Source organism: Schistocerca gregaria, chromosome 1 (assembly GCF_023897955.1).
Source record: "Schistocerca gregaria isolate iqSchGreg1 chromosome 1, iqSchGreg1.2, whole genome shotgun sequence".
NCBI classification, from domain to species: domain Eukaryota; kingdom Metazoa; phylum Arthropoda; class Insecta; order Orthoptera; family Acrididae; genus Schistocerca; species Schistocerca gregaria.
Window position 1 is genome coordinate 1,067,364,744 of NC_064920.1, and position 19,535 is coordinate 1,067,384,278.

A 19,535-nucleotide genomic window follows, 5' to 3' on the forward strand; every position below is an offset into this window, starting at 1 on the left:
TAAAGCTACAAGTAATGTAAAAATGAATTATTTTGCCAAATAATTTATGTAAAATAATTTGAGAAAGATTGCAGGATGTGTGCCTTGATTCTGTCATTGCTGACCAGCTGAAATGGGGCAAACACTGTCAGCTTCCCCTTCTGAACAAATGAATGAACTTGCACAGTACTTTGGATGAAGTTTGTCACTGCCCATCGGCCCCATATCCTGTAAACTCTATCTTCTGATCTGTTATGTCAGTTACTCAATATTGCAAACTAGCAAAGGTGTAACCGGGCATAACCATTAAATCTGATTCTTTGTTATGTTTTAATGTAGTCAACCTTGATTGAGATTTGTTGCTTCTCTGTTTCAAATTGCTCTTCTGTAAATTCTTGCATTTTCTTGACATCATTATTTAACTCACAAAATTTTCCATTGGCCTCCTTTCTTACTAGATCACACTGTTTATGTATTGTGTCATGTAGCTCCGAGCTACTGTCTTTATTGCAGTTTGCAACTCTGTAATTTTAGCAGTGACTTCTTTTCTCTCTTGTTGAAATTCTGTTATACGTGTCTCTAAACTTGTTTCCATCTCTCTGATACTAACAGATAATTCTGTTCTTTATTTAGTAATACAAGAAGGTTTGACATTAATATTTGGGCTTTAAATCAGATATACTCTCACTCAAGCCCTTTAAACATTCATGGATGTTTTCTGACATGGCCCTGGTAATTATGGGCATGCACTAACAAAATCAGTATCACCAGATTTAATTTGGTGCACGACACTACAAAGACTTGGCGTACGCAACAAAAGAAAACTTTGGTCACTCAAAACTATTGTGATTCTACTAGCAGACACACACCACAACTACCACAGAAAGAAAAACTTTCTCATACAGCTCACTGAATTTTGAGAAGAGCATTTGTTGTCTCGAGCCATCAGTGAGAAGCCAAAAGCAGATGTGTTGATGCTGTGCTGAGGAGACAGTAGCAGCTAACAGATGTCTTGAAGGCTCTTCTTCCCAGTTGTGAACTTATTTGCTCCTTTAATGAAGTTGCTGTCAAGGTATTCAGCAGTTTCCCTTCTACACATTTCCTTTTTGTAGCATTTGTTCATTTGCAGTGCAAATAACAGTATATTTATGACTGCAAATCCAAGTTGTTGGTTCCATTGTGAGGGAGAATGACTTAATTTTCTGACAAAACTTATATTTTTATTTGCATTTTAAATCAAACTCATTTCCTTTCCTCAATTAAATCTTCTTATTTGCTGACACTAACATGTCCAAATGTCCTGTCACAGTTGCTACAATGGAATGTAATGTGCCTACCATAGTTCAGGCATCATATGGAGATGGAGTATGTACAAGTTTTTGTGGGTACCATTACTTATCTGTATTAACTGTTTGACTGGACCCTTTCTAGAAGATGCCAAGTCCATACCTGCTGGAAATCTCAAACACTAGTATCTACAAAATAAATTCAAGTGCTGCCTCTTTATCGTGCATGTATTTCACCTCCTGTATTTATATTGCTTATCACAGCATACAACTTTAACCAAGTTTGCAGTACATATCAATCCTGTCTTTCTCACCCTGTATACTCTTTCTGAGTTTCCCTTGTCAAGTGATGTCATGACCATTGTCTTGCAGTGTGAGATTCTGCGGCCCACAGTAAATCACGGAGGTGGGACAATTTTTCAATATGTGACAGAACAAGTGTGCACTGCCTATGCTGGCACATGCCAATTTACTTTAAAACTAACATACAGAACTAACTAATGCTTAAATGTTCATGTAATCAAAATTACAGTAGCTTTAAAAATTAAACAGATGAGCACTAGTAGTGTATTTTACAACAATAATCATTACTTTTCACATGCAAATACAATAAATATGAGAAAGCTCTTGAATGGAGCTATGGATACTGTTTTTCTGTGGCATATTCAAATATTTTCTTGATGTTTGGTTGTACAACCACAATGAACTGTTCAAAAGGAAACATTTACTGATGTCTGTAAAACCTGTATTGCATATGCTGGCAGCTGATTTCCATAAACATGTCATTTTTATGGGGGCACATTGTTGTACATTATACATGCCTATCTCATACCTGTATCAGACAGCTTTCTTGGTCATAAAGTTTGCTGGGCTCAGCTAGGTGTGTGTGGTCATTGGTCTGATGGCTACAAATTTCTGACGATTGTTGGGGTTGGGGGAGGGAGAGGGGGAGGGGCATGCAGAATAGGTGGAGGGATACTTCCCATACTTTTCCCTCTAGTTGCCAGTTTTGTTGTTCTATTGTAGTACAGAATGTAAAAGTTACTTAATCAGAAAAATTACTTTGTTGTATGTGGGTTTATCTAGTAGATACAATGTTTTATTGGCCATTGATCTGATGTAAATAACAAGATGATGTGATAGATGAATATGATTGTGCTGCAATTCAGTAATATATTGCAAATAATTGCCATTTATAATGTCCATTTGGAACACAGAGTTGTTGTGTATGTCATTTGAATGCTATTTTATAACTGAAATAAACTGTGTGTTTTCAGAGAATGTTCTGTGTTTTTGTAGGTCTCACATCTGACTCCTTACCTCCAGAAAAAGAACAACAAAGAAAGAAAGTGGATTTTGCACAGAGCTACCTTGGTGAAAATGGAGAGAGTTCTCCAGGCCAATTTATGAAATTGCTGGAAGTAATAGAGAAGTTATTAAATATCATTGTGTTAGTAATGGTGATAGCTTGTTTTGCAATATTTATTTTGTTAATGGGTAAGCTGTACGTAAGTAATACATTCATTGTGTAATTTAATTTTTGTCCATTACAATTTCCAGCACTATTAATCCTAAAATGTGTGGTACAATGGGAAGTACTCCCTGCTGCATTTCATAGCAGTTTGCATAGTGCAAATGCAGATGTTATAGATCTGTTCCAAAAATAACAAGGAATTTTCGTTTTTTGGAAAGAATTTTCTTATTTTTCTACATCAGTGCCATCCCATTCAAACTATTCCCCATTTAAATATTACATACTTATGCTAGTGTTTTTTCTAGTCCCCAAAATAATTCTGGAACACAATCCTTGGGATAGCTTGTAGGCCTCTTAGCGATGCCGTTTGAATTTTTTCTATGCTTATAAAATGACATCTATTCCTGCAAACAAAAAAATCACATGTGCCCATGTCTGGTGAGTGTAGAGGCTGGGGCTTTGTTATAATATCTTTTTTGACAGAAATTCATGAACAGGCAATGAACTGTAAGAATGTGCATTATTGTGTTGCAAAAGCCATGAACAGGGTGTATACGCCCTGTGACAACTGGGAAATCCAGGAAAAACCCAGGAATTTTTTCACACAGGAGAAATCCAGAAAAACCTGGGAATTTTTAGGCTTCTGGGAATTTTTCATTATTTTAGTGTTCAGTTAAATTGTAATTTTGGCAGGTAAGAACATATAACTCCAACAAAGAATTTTACTTTAGCCCACATCTACAGAATAATACTGCCGTAATAAAACATAAATGAGAGAAGCAAAGGAAAACTTTAAATCAAACAATGTAAACTCCAGGTAGCAATGTCAACAATATAGAAAAAGACTGATTGCTACTTATCATAAAGAAGAGATGTCAAATTGCAGACAGGCACAAGTGTCTTTTAATTGTGCTTGTCTGCAGCTTGATGTGTCTTATTTGTGATAAGTAGCAATCTCTCTTTTCCTACATTGCAAATAAAACTGTAGTTGCAATGAGAATGTGCCATTTACAACAACAAAACACAGTGCATGTACGAGTATCTGCTGACAGCAAAATGTGTCAAAGGCTATGCAATACTTTGTAACAACAAACTACTTTGAATGTGCCTTTCTTGTGGACCTCATTTCAGTGAATGTTAGATTAGAAATATTTACATTTTTAACAGGTTGGAGGGAAATATTGTGAATGATGGTTGGAGAAGCATTACTTTCAAAGTAAATTTCTTTTTTTTGCAAGATGAATTATGTTACATGTCAGAATCTGCAATGAATTTTGTAAATTACAGAGCATTAGACTCTTATTCAAAACTTAACACAGAGGACCGGCCACTAAGAAAAATTTCAGGCCCAGAAGACCCACCATTTATTTCAATATTTAATATTTTACTGGCACATTTGTGTTTGATATACACGATGACAATTATTGAGCTATATGAAATAAAAATGTCAAAACTTCTGAACAGTTTTTGTTAGAACATTCGAACTGCGTGGTTGACTGCTGGGCATAATGGGAATTAGTATGCACTGTAAGTTTGGTTTAGTGATGAAGCCCACTTTCATGTGGATGGGTTCATCCATAAGCAAAATTTGCACATTTTGGGGACTGAGAATCCTGTTTTTTTTTTTTTTTTTTAATCAAGAAGTCTCTTCACCCTCAACAGGTGACTGTGTGGTGTTCAGTGTCCAGCCATGACATAATGGTGCAATATTCCTTGATGGCACAGTGAGTCCTGAATGGTATGTGAAGATTTTAGAATGCAAATTCATCCTCATTATCCAAAGTGACCCAGATTTTGACAAGATGTGGTTCAAGCAAGACCAAGTTCAACCCCATCAAAGCAGGAGGAGTGTTTGATGTCCTGTAGCAGCACTTTTGAGGACCACATTCTGGCCCTGGGGTACCCAGACTCCACTGGTATGGGCCTCGATTGGCCGCCATATTTTGTGGATCTGAACACATGCAACTCCTTTTTATGGGGCTATATTAGGGATAAGATGTACAGAAATAACCCCAAAACCATTGCTGAGCTGAAAACAGCCATTCAGGAGGTCATTGATGTTCCGGCACTTCAGCAGATCATGCAGAATTTCATTATCTGTCTGTGCCACATCATTGCCAGTGATGGCAGGCATATCAAACATGTCATAACCTAAATCCGAATATCTGTAGTGATGTTCAGTTCACAGCAGGCTGTGTTCTTGGGATCTTATTTAACCACACCCCCGGGAAGGAGGGGGATGCTTTTGACAACTAATATTATATGTAAAAGCTTAGCTTTCCTTGTAGTGATATTGTGTATATATTAATTTAAACAATTAACTTTTCCTGTTTATGTATTTGCACTACTTGATACTTATGTTGCTATTGGCTGAACTGCATCATGTGCCCTATGCTCTGAATATCTGCTGCCATTGGCTGGCGAGATAATGTGCTATGAGCTGTGACTGACGGACAAAAGCCCATTGAAATCTCAATTTCAGTGCATTAGAAACTACTGTGCTACATTTGGAGGAATTCCTGTTGCTATCTTTGGTGGAATTCATCTTTATAATTTCATAATGCAAAATACGCAGTATAAATGTTGTTGCACATCAAAGATCTTTCCAAAATTTGTTACTTTTTGATGAGCTTTGTTTCCTAAAGGGCTGGGAAGTTCTATGCTGGTGCATAAAACCATAACCATTGTAAGAATTGATAAGTTTTACAGACCTTAGGGAAATTATGTTGTCACTTAAGACAGAAAAAGTGTTCTTTCACCAGAGGTATAGCATATTTTCACCCAAGAAAAAGTGTATTTTTAACCAGGAAATCTATGATTTTATTTTATCTGTTTGCTTGTACACCCTGCATGAATTGTGACAATAACTTTCACCTGTGACCACAAATGTCAAGCTTTTTTCAGTCTTGGCAATTCAGAAAGATTGAACCTTACTTTCATTGTCATATTTTGGAAATATTTTGTTTCCCACATTTCATACTCAAACCATCCTAAAAAATTTAATAGCATGAACTAAATACCATCATCAGTGCCTTCTATGCCTGTGAGATAGCGATTGTTTACGGTCATTTCCTTCAATTACTGTATTTTTTCTATTATAAGGCCATGTTTTTCCGATATTTGTCATTCAAAAACTACAGGTTGATCTTATATTCAGGTGTTAAACAGTTGCTACTGGGAGCAACATTTTTAAATTGTTTAATAGATTGATATGGAAGTCATCTTACATTTAAATATGAAGCTTGAGCTATTGAGATCATGTGCAGATTTATTTTTTAGAATTTGGAAGGGTAAGAAGGCCAAATGACATGTTCAAACAGGCTCAAGATTTCCTGATATGCCAAAGCACTCAATACAATATTGGCCTTTGCTTGAACAACCACCTGAAATTTGACTTGTGCATCACTAGTAGAAGAGAAGCACTAGTGCAAGGGAGAACTAGCCGCCACAACAGTTTAGTGCTCTGCTTAAAATTTGACAATTTTGTGAAACTCAGGAGGACATAGAATTTTATGGTGCCATCTTACACATACTTGTTGTATTTGAACAGGTTTGCAATAAAAGTTCTCACACATATATGGATACTATATAAAACATTTGTGGTGCTTTCTAAATACAGTTAACTCTGAAAGGCAAACATGATGCCCTGCAGAAAACATTACTTGATTCTGTACCCAACTCAACATTTCATTTGATTATGAGATATTGTAATTATTTACCAAGTGGGTCACAAATGAAAAATCTGATCACTGTTCACATATTAGAATACCAGTTATAAAAGTTACTACCTTTTAATCAACTTTTGAACAAGATGGTGACATTCAGATTAAACAAGAAAGAAAATTAATCCAAAATTAAATGTGTTAATAATGACATAAATTGTGTTAAAGATTAAACTGACTGTTATTGTTTCCATGATAATAAATTACAGCGGGAAGACCCATCGTGGGGATAGTACCAACAGACATCACTATATTGCGGGACGAGTGAAAGTTTGAGAATTTCACTGAAACGTGACTGCAATCTTTTATTTATGTTTTAGTTGGTGTTATTGCACGTACCCTAGTTGCTCGAGCACAACATTATGGAAGGGCTGGAGAGCGAACAGTGATACTGGCATGGCTTAGAACTAGGATGAGTGCGGGGAAAGAAGAAGTGAGCAGGCAGCAAATTACTCTGTGCTGCCAACCATGGGAACCTATACCGCATACTTTTGCTTTTCATGAACATCTACCACATTTAAACTACAGTTTGCCTGAATCCATTTGAACTGACTTTAAAATTGAGCAAATACATAACAGTGATATAAATTTCTGCAGGAGACAGTGGAAGTCAAGACAGCAGCCTGTGGACTACTTACTGCAATGATGTTGTCAATGCTCACCATAAGGTATAATGGGAATGAAACAGGGTGTGTCAGCTACTGATTCTGTGCAGCCAGTGAAGGAGTGGCAGGCAGACAATATGTTTGGAAGCAAGAAACATTGTAACATACTCATGTCAGTATAGAAGTAAAATCCTATAAGTATTCAGCAAAAAACAGCTGCATTCTCAGGTTTCACAGTGATCACAATTTCAGGTATTGCAAGGTAAATGGAAACAACAGCAAAATATTTGTGACAGTGAAGATATAAATTTCACATCTGTGCTATTCAAATGATGATGATGATGAAGATGATTAAAAATAATGACACCACAGATAACAGGCTTAGTAAGCATAAAAGGTAGTGAAAATAATAATTATTTTTTATTTTATTTCTTCTTGTATTATCAGTATGCAGACAATCAATAAATGGCCTAAGTTTAAAACAGGTATACGGGACATTATTAATGTTTTAGGCAGACACTTAATGTCAATAAAACAGTTTGTAAATCTGATAAGTCAGAATACATAAAAAATTATTTTTTCTGAAGGAGCCTCTTAAAAAAATAGGGAGGGGGTCATATCAGGGTAATATTATACTCAAATAAATACAGTATTCCACAATTTCATTGGCTGATGTGTGCTGGGGCATTTTGGGTGCTCGTTATCATCATCTTTGAAATGTCTGTTCTAATTGTAAACCCTTGTTTTACTCATGGCAGACCCATCATAAGTAATATGTAACAACTCCAAAACTTTGCTACACTTTATTCTTTTGTTGTAGTAACATTTAATACAAAGTCTCCAATCCATTTTGATACAAATTAAATAACCACTGATGGTACCAAAATATATGTAACCTTTTTGACAACTGACAACAGGCAAAATGTGTGGTATGGTTAATACTGTACAGATATTTTTCAGGTGTATTTACCTGCAAATCAGACTAACAAAACATGCATAAGCACAAAATTCCTGTTACTTTTGGAACACGTCTTGCAGATCTACTTGATTTGCTGTGGAGAGTAAATTATACTAATATAAACATTGCTAGTGTACATTAATTCATATGGTAAAATATCGTTCTTTTGAGTAATTGTTCCATAGAAACTAACTGTAAATGACATGCAGCAGAAGAAGTACTGACATTCTTTTTTTTTTTTTTTTTTTTTTTTACAAATTGGAAAATAAACAATATTTGAAGAAATAGAATAGATTATTGTCATCCAAATAACAAAAGACAAAAGAACACAGAACACTCATAGCAAATATTTGGAGCTATTATGATTTAAGTCTGATCCAAGCAGCCTGCTCACCCCTCCCCATATTGTTGTGATTGTCTCTATGCTTCTAGGAAGAGTTGATTAGCAAGTTGCAACAGATGACTTCACTTTACTATTTCCACTTATTTACAACATGATTAATAATCTTGTTAAGAGTATCTTTTGTCTATTGCTTGGTAGAGAAAGAATAGTTTGACTGACAGGGAAATTGAGTGAATATTTCTTAGTTCTAATTACAAGTGAAGAAATAAGCAAAGCAAAATTGAAGTGACTTATGAAGGAGTTCACGAAAAAAACTGCAATTATTTTTTAAAACTTATATATTTTTTCAAATTGTTTACAAAACAACTGTATCCCCTTCAAAATATCCTCAATTAAAATTAATACATTTGTCCCACTGGTGCTTCCACTGTTCAAAACATTTTTGTACTCATCTTTAGAAATGGCTGAATGCTCCTCCAAATTGATGTCCTTCCATGCCCCTTTTCATGAGCGGAAATAAGAAAAAGTTGCACAAAGCCAAGTCAGGTGAGCAAGAACAGCGGAACCATGGCATTTTAGCCAAAAACCTATCTTATAGAGATGGCTGTGTTGCAGAACAAACTTGGCAGCAATCCTTTCCATTCCCAAATCTTCTGTTAAAATTCACTGAACTGAGCTCCAAGATAACCCACTAATCTCTGACAGTTGAGGAATTGTCTGACATCAGTCACTATTTCTGTCAATTGGGGCAGTTGATAGATGTCCTGAATGAGGTTTGTCATCAATCGATGTGACCACTTTTAAATTGAGCAAACATGTCCAGAACGAGGTTTGTCATCAGTCAATATGTTGCCACTTTTAAATTGAGCAAACCACTCATGCACTGGAGTTTTTCCCATAGTGTCATCTTGGTAAGCTGTTTTCAGCATTAAAACTGTTTCAGCAGCATTTTTACTTAGTAGAAAACAAAATTTCACAGCTACACAATGTTCACTTAAACTTGCCATCATAAAAACAAAACAAGAACAAAATAGTGCTAGCAAAAACAATCCTGCAGATTAGCAGAGCAAGCCCGATCAGCAACACAGGTGGCACTGAACTGGCAATCAGTTGCACTATACATGCCTAGTGGCAGAAGTGCACACTACACAAGCTCCGCCCACGGCAGTGCTATCCCCCCCCCCCCCCCCCCCCATTTTTTTTTTTTTTTGGGGGTAGCCCCCCTCCCCATATCATTTCATCTCTATGTTCTATTTTACAATATTCATCCTTTTTCTTGTTCTTCAGCTTTGTAGTTTTGATTATGATATTTTGTTCTTTAAGCTCCAAATTCTAATGAATTTGTTTTATCTGTGCAGTGCCAGCTTCATTTTCCTTATTATTTTGTCATTGTAATTGTGATTGTGGTTTTCAAGCAAGCACAAGTGACTGTTTTTATGAACAGTGTCATGTCCCGAGCATGGGTTTTGTAAGGGATTGAGTAATGGGGCTTCATGATAAAGGTAATTCTGTTGGTTGACAAGAGTGAGAGGGAGACTTGATTGTCTGATGTAAATTCCCCAGTGTGGAAGTGTATGATCAGAAGATGATGAGCAGAATAAACAACTCAGAAGATACAATTAATTCCCTAAGTTGATTCTGAATCTCAGATTTGAAGTGACTTTCCTAGCTGATTTATCTATTTGCTTTTAGGTGATGTCTACCTGTTAACCAACCATTTTTGAGGAGCCTCCACATTAATAGTCAAGTCCTTATGCAGAGACAGCAATGTTATCACTGTTCTCTCTGCTTACTGAAACCCGTGTAAAAAAAGCTATGGTTAGGAGAACCTTGCATCTAGTAAACTTCCTCCCAGTGACCCCAGCCTATAATACGAGCTGCCTATTCACTATCCACTGATGTCTCTGTCGCACCTTCTCTCTGCTGGACTCCCAGTCCTATGGTTTTGTTCACTTTCCCCTTTGACCCACCAGCCCCTGACATGATGTAGCATCGAAGGCTTTACATCATCTATTTGGCTGCCCTTGTATGTTATTCTTTAGAGATCTTTCAGAGACTGAAGCCTTTCTGTTTAAGGCCTAGAACTATTTTCTAAGCCTTTCATTGCCTTCTTAAGAGATAGCATAGTCCTCACTATTAACCCTTCTCTCTTTCTCTCTTACAGTTCTTGGCCTTTGTCACTCTCACTCTTTTATTGCCTAAATGCCTTGCTTCATTAATTATGCCATATAATTCATGCCTTTACTTCCTAAGAATATGACCTCAATGATTGTGTCACCTTATTCATGTCTTTGTTATCTATAGAATTCACCTCATAAATTATGTCAAATAAATTATTTCATATGCCCTTCATGCTCATGTTGCATGCTTCTCTTACGCAACATGTGGCCTTTGTGGCTACCTCCACCACGCAAAGTCCTGCCTTTACTTTTGCTAACTTCCAATACTGTTTTCATTGTCCACAGGATTTGGCTTTTGGCTAGATAGACTAGGCAGCCAAAGAGAAGTGGACCCTGAAGAGACAAGGGTCACATTTGAGGATGTAAAAGGGGTATGTTTACTGTACATAAACTGGAAAGAACATATTACTGTTAGTTTAATACAATTAAAGATTATTATTAATTTTGTTCATGTAATTCCACACAAAAACAAGTTGTATGACATAAAATTTGTATTGTCAGTAATGAAGTTGTCTTCATTCGGAATAGGCGCAGATAAGAAAGATGTATTGTACTGTAAGACACAAACAACAGCACAGCCACAGTGAACCAATGTTTATTCTTCTTCCACATACGAGCAAACAACAGCTGAGAACATAGACAAAACATAGAAACAATCTGAGTACTGGTACAAGCATTTGCTGAGAACAAGTGTCAATACAATATGAGGGCAATTGCCTGCTGCACGTGTTTGTAAAGAGGAGGGCTCTGCTAGACAGCACAATGGTTGCTGTGCCATGTGCACAAGTCATGTGGCGGCCTATGGTGGCCAGCCTGTGGAGATGTTGATGGAATATTTGAAGCACAGTGCACTGGTGGCCTGTTGCTGTAACGCACATCCAAGTGGTATGTACAGTATTATAGCACCTCTACCCCCTTGGGCAAAGGGCACTTCATCAATGCGAACATTGGGGCAACTGTTGAAACATCCTTGGCTTCGGCAGTGGAGGCTGCAGGTAATAACAGTGGTGACAGGAGGAGATTCTAGGTTGGAACTGATGAGTAGAGGCAAAAGTGTGGAAACATGCGTAGGCCACTGGCAGATGCCTGGTTCCTTGACGTGGTTGAATTATGCTGACAGAGAAGGTGCTGGCTGTTTGGTTGGAGGTGCCAGGGATACTTTTGTTGAAAAGTTCGAACATGAGTGCCCAGCTAGTGGTGGAATCACCGGTGACAATGAAGCATCGCGGCAAGGTTCGGCAACAGGTGCCAGCATGCTGGAGCCCCAGAGAGGCAAGAGGCAGCAACATCCATAAGGAGGGCAGGTCCAGACCCACAGCAGGGACACCCTGTGAGGCCAGGACAAGCACTGAGGGAGGTGGTGGGGGCAGCAGACCTGCGGACATCACACTGGCACAAGGAAGCAAATGGTCCTGGAACCGCACCTCCAGCCCATCACTGATGCACACCATACAGAGGTGGTGGCCTTTGCAGCTGTGGTCCATGGCTGGAATCCTCTTTGATCAGTGGCCAACCTCCCCCCCCCCCCCCCCTCCCCCCCCCCCTCCCCCCCCCCCCCCCAAGCTTAGGCTGTGGAGCCAGGGGCGAATTGCAATGAGTGCCACACCAACAGAAATTAGTGGTGAGGCATGAGCAGATGCAGGAGGGTGCATTGCTGGCGATCGTGGATCATCTCAGCCAGACTCCTATCCCCCACTGGCTGATGTTGAAGGATAGCAGATAATGTATGGAAATTTGGAGAAAGTACCGACAACCGACTATGTGGAAAAATTTAGGAAGGGTCCATATCACTGTGAGGAGGCCACAACAAGATGTAGAATCTTACTATTGATGCCGGGCCAAACCACATGCCCACAAGTTGGCCAATAGCTTGGTATGTGATCTTTCCAATGTCCCTGATGTACAAGCTGAAGGATATCCCACCATAGGGCAGCCAGGGTCACAACCGTAGGTGACAGCCCACCTGTAGCTAAGAGAAAAATAGCATCAAATACTGAATGGTGGTGATGGAGAGCAAAACAGTTACACTGAGGATCAGCATACCTTTTCAGAGTCCTACCCAGCCAACCAGCTGAATAAGATGAACAACTTGATGTAAAACCTTATCAGCAGTGCCAGCAGCTACAATCTGGGAGCCCCTCGCCACTGTTCATTGTGCCTCAACATCTATGTGCAAACAAAGGAGTTCATCCTGATCAAAAGTAGGAGCTGGCTTCATCGGAAGTCAGGACAGTGCATCACTATTGGCATTTTGTGCAGTAGGTCAAAAATGGATTTCATAGTTGGAGCAGACAGAAACAAGGCTCTCTATTGGAGATAGTGTGCTGCTTTGTTGGGCAGTGAAATAAAAGGAAACCGAGGGCTTGTGGTCCATAATGAGGTGAAACTTAAATTTGTACTAGAACACATGAAACAGTTTCAGGTCATGGCACTGCTGAGTGGAGTTGAGAATTTTTGATGTGCAAGCTATAAGACGTTTGGAACCATCCCCATGATGATGTGTGAGAACGGCCCTGAGTCCATAATGAAAGACATCCATAGCCACAACCAGGTGGTGGTCAGGACGGAAAGTAGCTAAACAAGGAGCAGAATATATTGGCTTTGTATGTAAGTTCATAACATTTTTCCATAAGTTTAATAAACACAGATACATGTAACAGAGACTTGTCATCAATAATATGTTCTCCTTCAATATTTACAGCAGTCTGCCAATGTTTAGGGTAACTTTTTGATTCTACAGCTGTAGAAATCAGATGGTTTTGAGGTGAAGAACTCGTCAAGCCATGTTCGAAGCTCATTTTCATCTGGAAAGGATTTCCTTGAAGGTTGTTTGATAGAGAGCAGAAAAGGTGAAAATCTGAGTATGTGGGATACAGTGAATGAGGTGGGTGTCGAATGACTTCCCAACACAATTCCTGTATAGTGTTTTTAGTCGGTCCAGCAGAATGAAGGTGGGTGCGTTATTGTGAAGTAGCATCACTTCACGCTGTCTTCCTGGTCGTTGTTTTTGGATTGTCTCTGCAAGATGTCTCAGTTGTTAACAATAAATGTTGGCAGTGACAATTACACCTTGGGCAAGCAATTTGTAGTATACTGCATCATTGCTGTTCCACCAGATGCATAACATTACCTTTGTGGATGTGTGCAAGTCTTTATTTGGGGAGTTGTTGCTTTGTTTGGGCTCAACCATTTCTTTCTTTTCCTTATGTTAGCATAAAGACACCATTTCTTATCACCAGTAATGGTACAGGATAGGAATGGTCAATGTTGTTGATGAGTCGATTGATGACGAGGAAACACAGATGCACATATGGCCATCCTTTGATTTTTGTGATTTTGGCTTAGAGCATTTGGTAGCCATTCACTCAATTTTTGAACCTTCCCCATTGCATGCAAGAGTTACATGATGGTGAAATGATCACAGTTTGTTAACATTTGCCAGTTCTTGAGTACACTGATGTTAATCATTGTGGATTAATGCATTTAAATAATCTTCATCAAATCCCGAAGGTCTTCCTGAATGTGGAGAGTCACTAATGTCAAATTGATGGTCCTTAAAACAAGAAAACCATTTTCATTCTGGGCTCTGTCCAATCGCATTACCTCCTTATATGGTGCAAACGTTTCTCTCTGCTTCTTCTGCTGTCACATATCTACTGAACTCAAACAGAAGAAAATGTCAGTAACACTTCAATTTCTCCATGTGCCATTCCAGTGTCCTCAGCTGCAATCACTATCTCCAAGCCAGAAACTGACACCGTGCAAGCTCAAGTAGTGACACTGAACTGCAAATAAAAAATGACAATGGGATGGAATAATGACAATATTATGAGAAGGATAGATTTGTACTTAGCAAGCAGTGGAGATGATGAGTCACAGAGAGACACAACAAGAAGACTACTAAACAAGTAATGTTTCAGCCAAAGGACCTTTGTCAGAATTAGACACACACACACACACACACACACACACACACACACGTTCATGCAAACATAAGTCACACACATGTGACCACGGCCTCTGGCTGTTACAGTGGTCACCTTCTACAGATAACATCTGCCTAATTCGGTGGCCATTCAAGCACCTTCGACGTCAGCACTAGTCGGCAAGGATGCAGTAGGCAAATGACCTTTACAGTGGACATCAAAGGTGCAGATGGAATTCGACAAGATCAAAACCTGTCTACATCAGGCAATAATGTTGGCACATCTGGTTCCTCAAGCTTGACTGGCAATTGTTGTGGATTCGAGCCAGCAGGCAACAGGTGCAGCTCTACACCAGAAGGTGGGAAATGATTGGCGCCCCTAGGTTTCTTCTCCCGCAAGCTTACATCATCACGAGTAAAATGGAGTGCCTTGGATAGGGAGCTACTGGCAATTTATGACACCATCTCACATTTCCGACCACAAGTAGAAGGCAAACCATTCACTGTTGTCACAGACCACAAGCCAATTACCTTCGCCTTCAGTAAGAACAAGGATGGTTGCTCACCACGACAATTTAGACAACTCAAATTTATTGCCAGTTTACGACAGACCTGCAGCACATAAAAGGAGCTGAGAACTTTGTGGCAGATTTCCTGTCTTGGTTGGAAAAGATCTCTCAGACTGTGGACTACAAGGAAATAGCTGCAGCACAGGAAACAGACCAGCAACTTGCTAAATTCTCTCGTGGTAGTATGTCCAGGTTATGCTTGCCACAAATAAAATCCATGGGTGAACACTTCTGAGTTTGGTGTGATGTATCGCAAGGAAAACCAAGACCGTTCGTACCTGAGAGATTGCGACAACAATTATTTTATCCATGGACTGGCTCATCTGGGAATAAACGCCAGCGTCAAAATAATGACAGGCAGATTCGTGTGGCCCGGTATAAAAAGAGACTGCCGTAATTGGGCAAAAACGTCCCTGGACTGTCAGAGGGCCAAGGTGGGACGACATGTGCACAAAGCGGTAGGAAACTTCCCACTTACCACATAACGTTTCACACATGTGCACCTGGACATTGTGGGATCACTTTTGCCATTGGAAGGATACCGTTATCTCCTCACTGCGGTGGACCGCTTCACCAGATGGGCAGAGGTGATTCCGTTATCGGATATTTCAGCAGAAACAGTGGCACGCATATTTCTTTCATTTTGGATCGCATGTTTCGGCTGCCCTTTACATGTCACCACAGGCTAGGGGTGTCAGTTTGAATCGACGTTGTTGTCGGAATTGGCCAACCTCCCCGGGTTCCAACATCATCACACCACAGCTTACCACCCAGCAAGCAATGGGATGGTGGAATGCTCGCATAGAACATTAAAAGCTGCATTAATGTGCCATGCACAATCTCAGTCGTCAGTGTTACCACTAGTTTTGTTTGGCCTATGCACAGCATTGAAAACGGCTTTAGGGGCATCCACCACAGAATTGGTTTATGGTGAACCCTTACGATTGCCTGCAGAATTCTTCACTGATAAAGAAGGGGCACGACAGACCGAATTGCCATTTACATTGCAAATGGTACGTGAGCATATGGCCTGACTTTGCCCATCTCCTGTCTCAAGACATGGAGCGGTAAATACGTTTGTGCACAAAGATATATGCTCATGTACACATGTGATGCTACGGATGAATGCTGTCAAGTCACCGCTGCAGCCTCCATATTCTGCACCCTACCGAGTGCTCTCATAGGATGAACGTACCATGCAGATAGATATAAATGGAAAGAGTCAAGTGGTATCATTGAAACGGCTCAAACCTCCACATATGTTACCGACTGAAGAGGACACAGAGATCAGGCACCAAGTGCCACCTTCCACACCACTGGACCAGGGTGACACCACCTCACCACCACAAGAGGAATCGGTACCGTCACTACCAGCAACAGAAGCTGAAGAAGTTCAACCAATGCCTTCAGTACACACAAGAGCTGGGTGTTGGGTGAAATATAAATAACCCTACATTCCCGGAGCTCCGCTCTATTGGAGGGGGGCTGTGTGGGAGTTGCCAGCAGAACATCCTTAGACGCACAGTGAAGGATAGCATTATTCTGTGGTGGCGCGCACAGGGGACAGATTATTTATTTTTTGATTATATATAATAGTTGTGTTGTTGTTGATTCAATGTTAAAATGATCTTTTTGTTGCAATAAAAAAATAAAATATTATAGCCTAACTACTTTGTGAGTCTTTCTGAAGATTGTAATAAGTAGTACATGGCTAAACCGTAATCATACGAACAGTTTCAGGTGATTAAAGAAAACTCATAAAAAATACTCAGATTTAAAAAATAAGTTACTTCCAAAATTAAATTTTTATATATAAAATATCATGCTGTTTAATATGATAGGGGTGTCATTTAACAGTAATTGACATGACTCCCACAGAATAGGCAAATGTTTCAGCAACACCTCTTGCAACTTCCCAAAAAGTTTCATGCCAATATTTTCAGAAGTTTCTGTTTAATTTAGAAAAATGAATTTAAAATGTTCAAAGTCACCCCACTTTATGGTACTAAAATTATGGAAAATCAGTGGAAAATATATTAACAAAAAAAAACTGCAACAACGATCTTCAAATTTATTTAGTTAAAATCAACCATGAGGACCTGATGCTAGATTTTCAGTGTCAAGAATCAGACCTCTAGACAAGAAGAACTGGAGTCATCTCAACATGACAAGCTAAGTAAACTTGAAAGTTTATTGTAATCTTTGCTCCTCTCAAATCTTCATAAAAGACGGTGCTTATTAATTACTTAGACTGGGCATTGTTTAATGTGGGCGATAGATGGAAGGAGGGATGAGATTACAGATGTCCTTATGGCAGCTGTGGAAGACCACCATAACCTTACCTCTCTATGCCAGATGGTAGGAGAATATGTACAGAACTGTCATTTTGTGTAAGCAAAATTTAGCAGCCATGACTGCAGCATCTTACATCAGGATGTAATGAGAATGTTGAAGAAGAGGTGTATCGAACTTTAGAGCCAGGCCCTGTCACCAATCAGATGCATCAAGGAGAATGGACTCTGCGAACTTGGGCTTAAGCTGCAGGTGTCATATGACAAATCAGCACCTGGCCAATGCAGGTACTACTAGCTCCTCCATGAAGTCTAACACCCTGTGCATGAACCTACATTTGGAGGACAGAAGACAACATGCTGATATGTTTCCACAGTGGATGGCCTGGACATGTGGCTCACTTTTGCAGAGAAAGAAGATGAGTTTTCAACAATTACTGTAACACGAGACATCAACTGTCACGGCATTTCTGTTCATGCTAGTCAACTGTAGATGATCATAGTTAACATGGGGTCATTGCTGTACCCTGGACATGGTCACTCCCTAATATGCCATAGCAATTTCCAATTGCTCTACAGAGGTACCAGCCACTCACCTAACCAACAGATTCTCAAAACCTAAGTGAAGTGACTGTCTGCCACAGATGAAAATCCTCCATGGACCACTATCACCAAGAAATTGAGAAATCTCATTGATTTATTCATCAATAGCAGGCCTGTCCAGACACTAATTGACTCATGAGCTTCTTTTTCTGTAATATCAAGGTAAAGAAGGCTATGTTCTGTTATATGAAAGTGATTGTGCAGAAAGTCATAAATGGAAAATAAGTTTAACTGACAGAAACATGTATTGCAAGAATAACTATCAATGACAGAACACAGTCCATTGAATTTATCATTGTAATAGAATGTAATTGTAACATTAATCTTGGATGGGACTTCTTACAGGCACCACAAGCAGTCATAGACTGTGGAAGGTCAGAGCTCTTTATCTTGACAAAACTATTCCAGCAAGCATACATAAAAGTTGCTTTGGCCACTTGTTTGCCACTGAAGACATTCTCATCACACCATCAACAGTGTTGTCAATCTTGATGCTCAGTTAGATCGCAAAGATTTTATTAATTGCTGAAAGCTACTCAGGCTCAAAAAAGCTGTTTACATAGTAGCAATAATCACAAGCCTTGTAGATGGCCATGAGAACTTTGGATCACCAATTGTCACGAACAGCCACAACTCATCCCTACAGGTTTCTCCACAAGGACCACTGACCCAAACACAGAGGCAACTACTACTACTGAACTACCAATAGGACTGGGCCTGACTGATTAACAAAGTTAGTGGGTATTAGTGGTTCTGTGCTAATTTGTGGATGCTTTCAAGTATGGAATGGAGAAAAGATAGACCAAGCTGCCCTTGGTGAAACACTGCATCAACACTTGGAATCATCCACCTATTGGCCAGCACTCATATATGATGCAGCTGGTTGACCAGTGGGTAATCTGAAAGGAAGTGGAGAAGATGCTGCAAGATGACATTGTTGAATCTTCAGAGAGCTGTTCATTATCTTGTGTGGCCCTTCTTAAGGAGGAGGATGACACGTTTCTGCATCCACTACCAACGACTGAACAAAATCATGAAACAGGATCTCTTCCCCACTGACATGCACTGATAGCGCCCTAGAATGCTTAATGCTTGAAAGAAGCAATGTTATTTCTCAGTTACGGGCATGGAGAAAGGTTACTGGCAAACCAGGGTTGATGAGCCTGTTGGGGGGAAAAACAGATTTCATAACTCCTGATGGCCTTTGAGTTCAAAGTTATGCTATTTGAACCATGTAATGCTCCATACACCTATGAGCCTAGGATGGACTGCCTACTTTGATATTTTAAATAGACAATGTACCTTCAGTATGTGAATGAAATGGTCATTTTTCAAAGACTTTTGAAGAATATCTAAAGAATATCTAAGCTGACTTACAACCATGCTTAAGTGTGTTCAGACTACAGTCTTCCACCTGAATCCAAAAACAGTATCCCTTTGCTGCCCAAGAAATAAAAACTGTGAGGCACATGGTGAATGTCGATGGAGACTGTCTTAATTCAGAGAAAATAGTAGTAGCAATAATTACTAGACTCCTCAACAAGTTTTTGATGTGAGAAGTTGTCTCAGAATGTGCTCATATAGTGAGCAGTTCAAAAAG

The 19,535-nt window shown here is 39.3% G+C and overlaps 1 protein-coding gene across 5 annotated transcripts in view; it reads left to right on the plus strand.

Moving 5' to 3' along the window:
* Window positions 1–19,535, plus strand: part of LOC126281423 (ATP-dependent zinc metalloprotease YME1L-like) — a 252,411-nt gene that overhangs the window by 81,013 nt on the left and 151,863 nt on the right. For 3 of the 5 annotated variants that reach the window (XM_049980379.1, XM_049980404.1, XM_049980370.1), the window contains 2 exons: window positions 2,565–2,762; window positions 10,833–10,918. In XM_049980379.1, coding sequence (XP_049836336.1) covers window positions 2,565–2,762; window positions 10,833–10,918 — 284 coding nt within the window. The remainder of the gene's footprint in view (window positions 1–2,564; window positions 2,763–10,832; window positions 10,919–19,535) is intronic. The other 2 variants (XM_049980388.1, XM_049980395.1) reach the window with 1 other exon arrangement.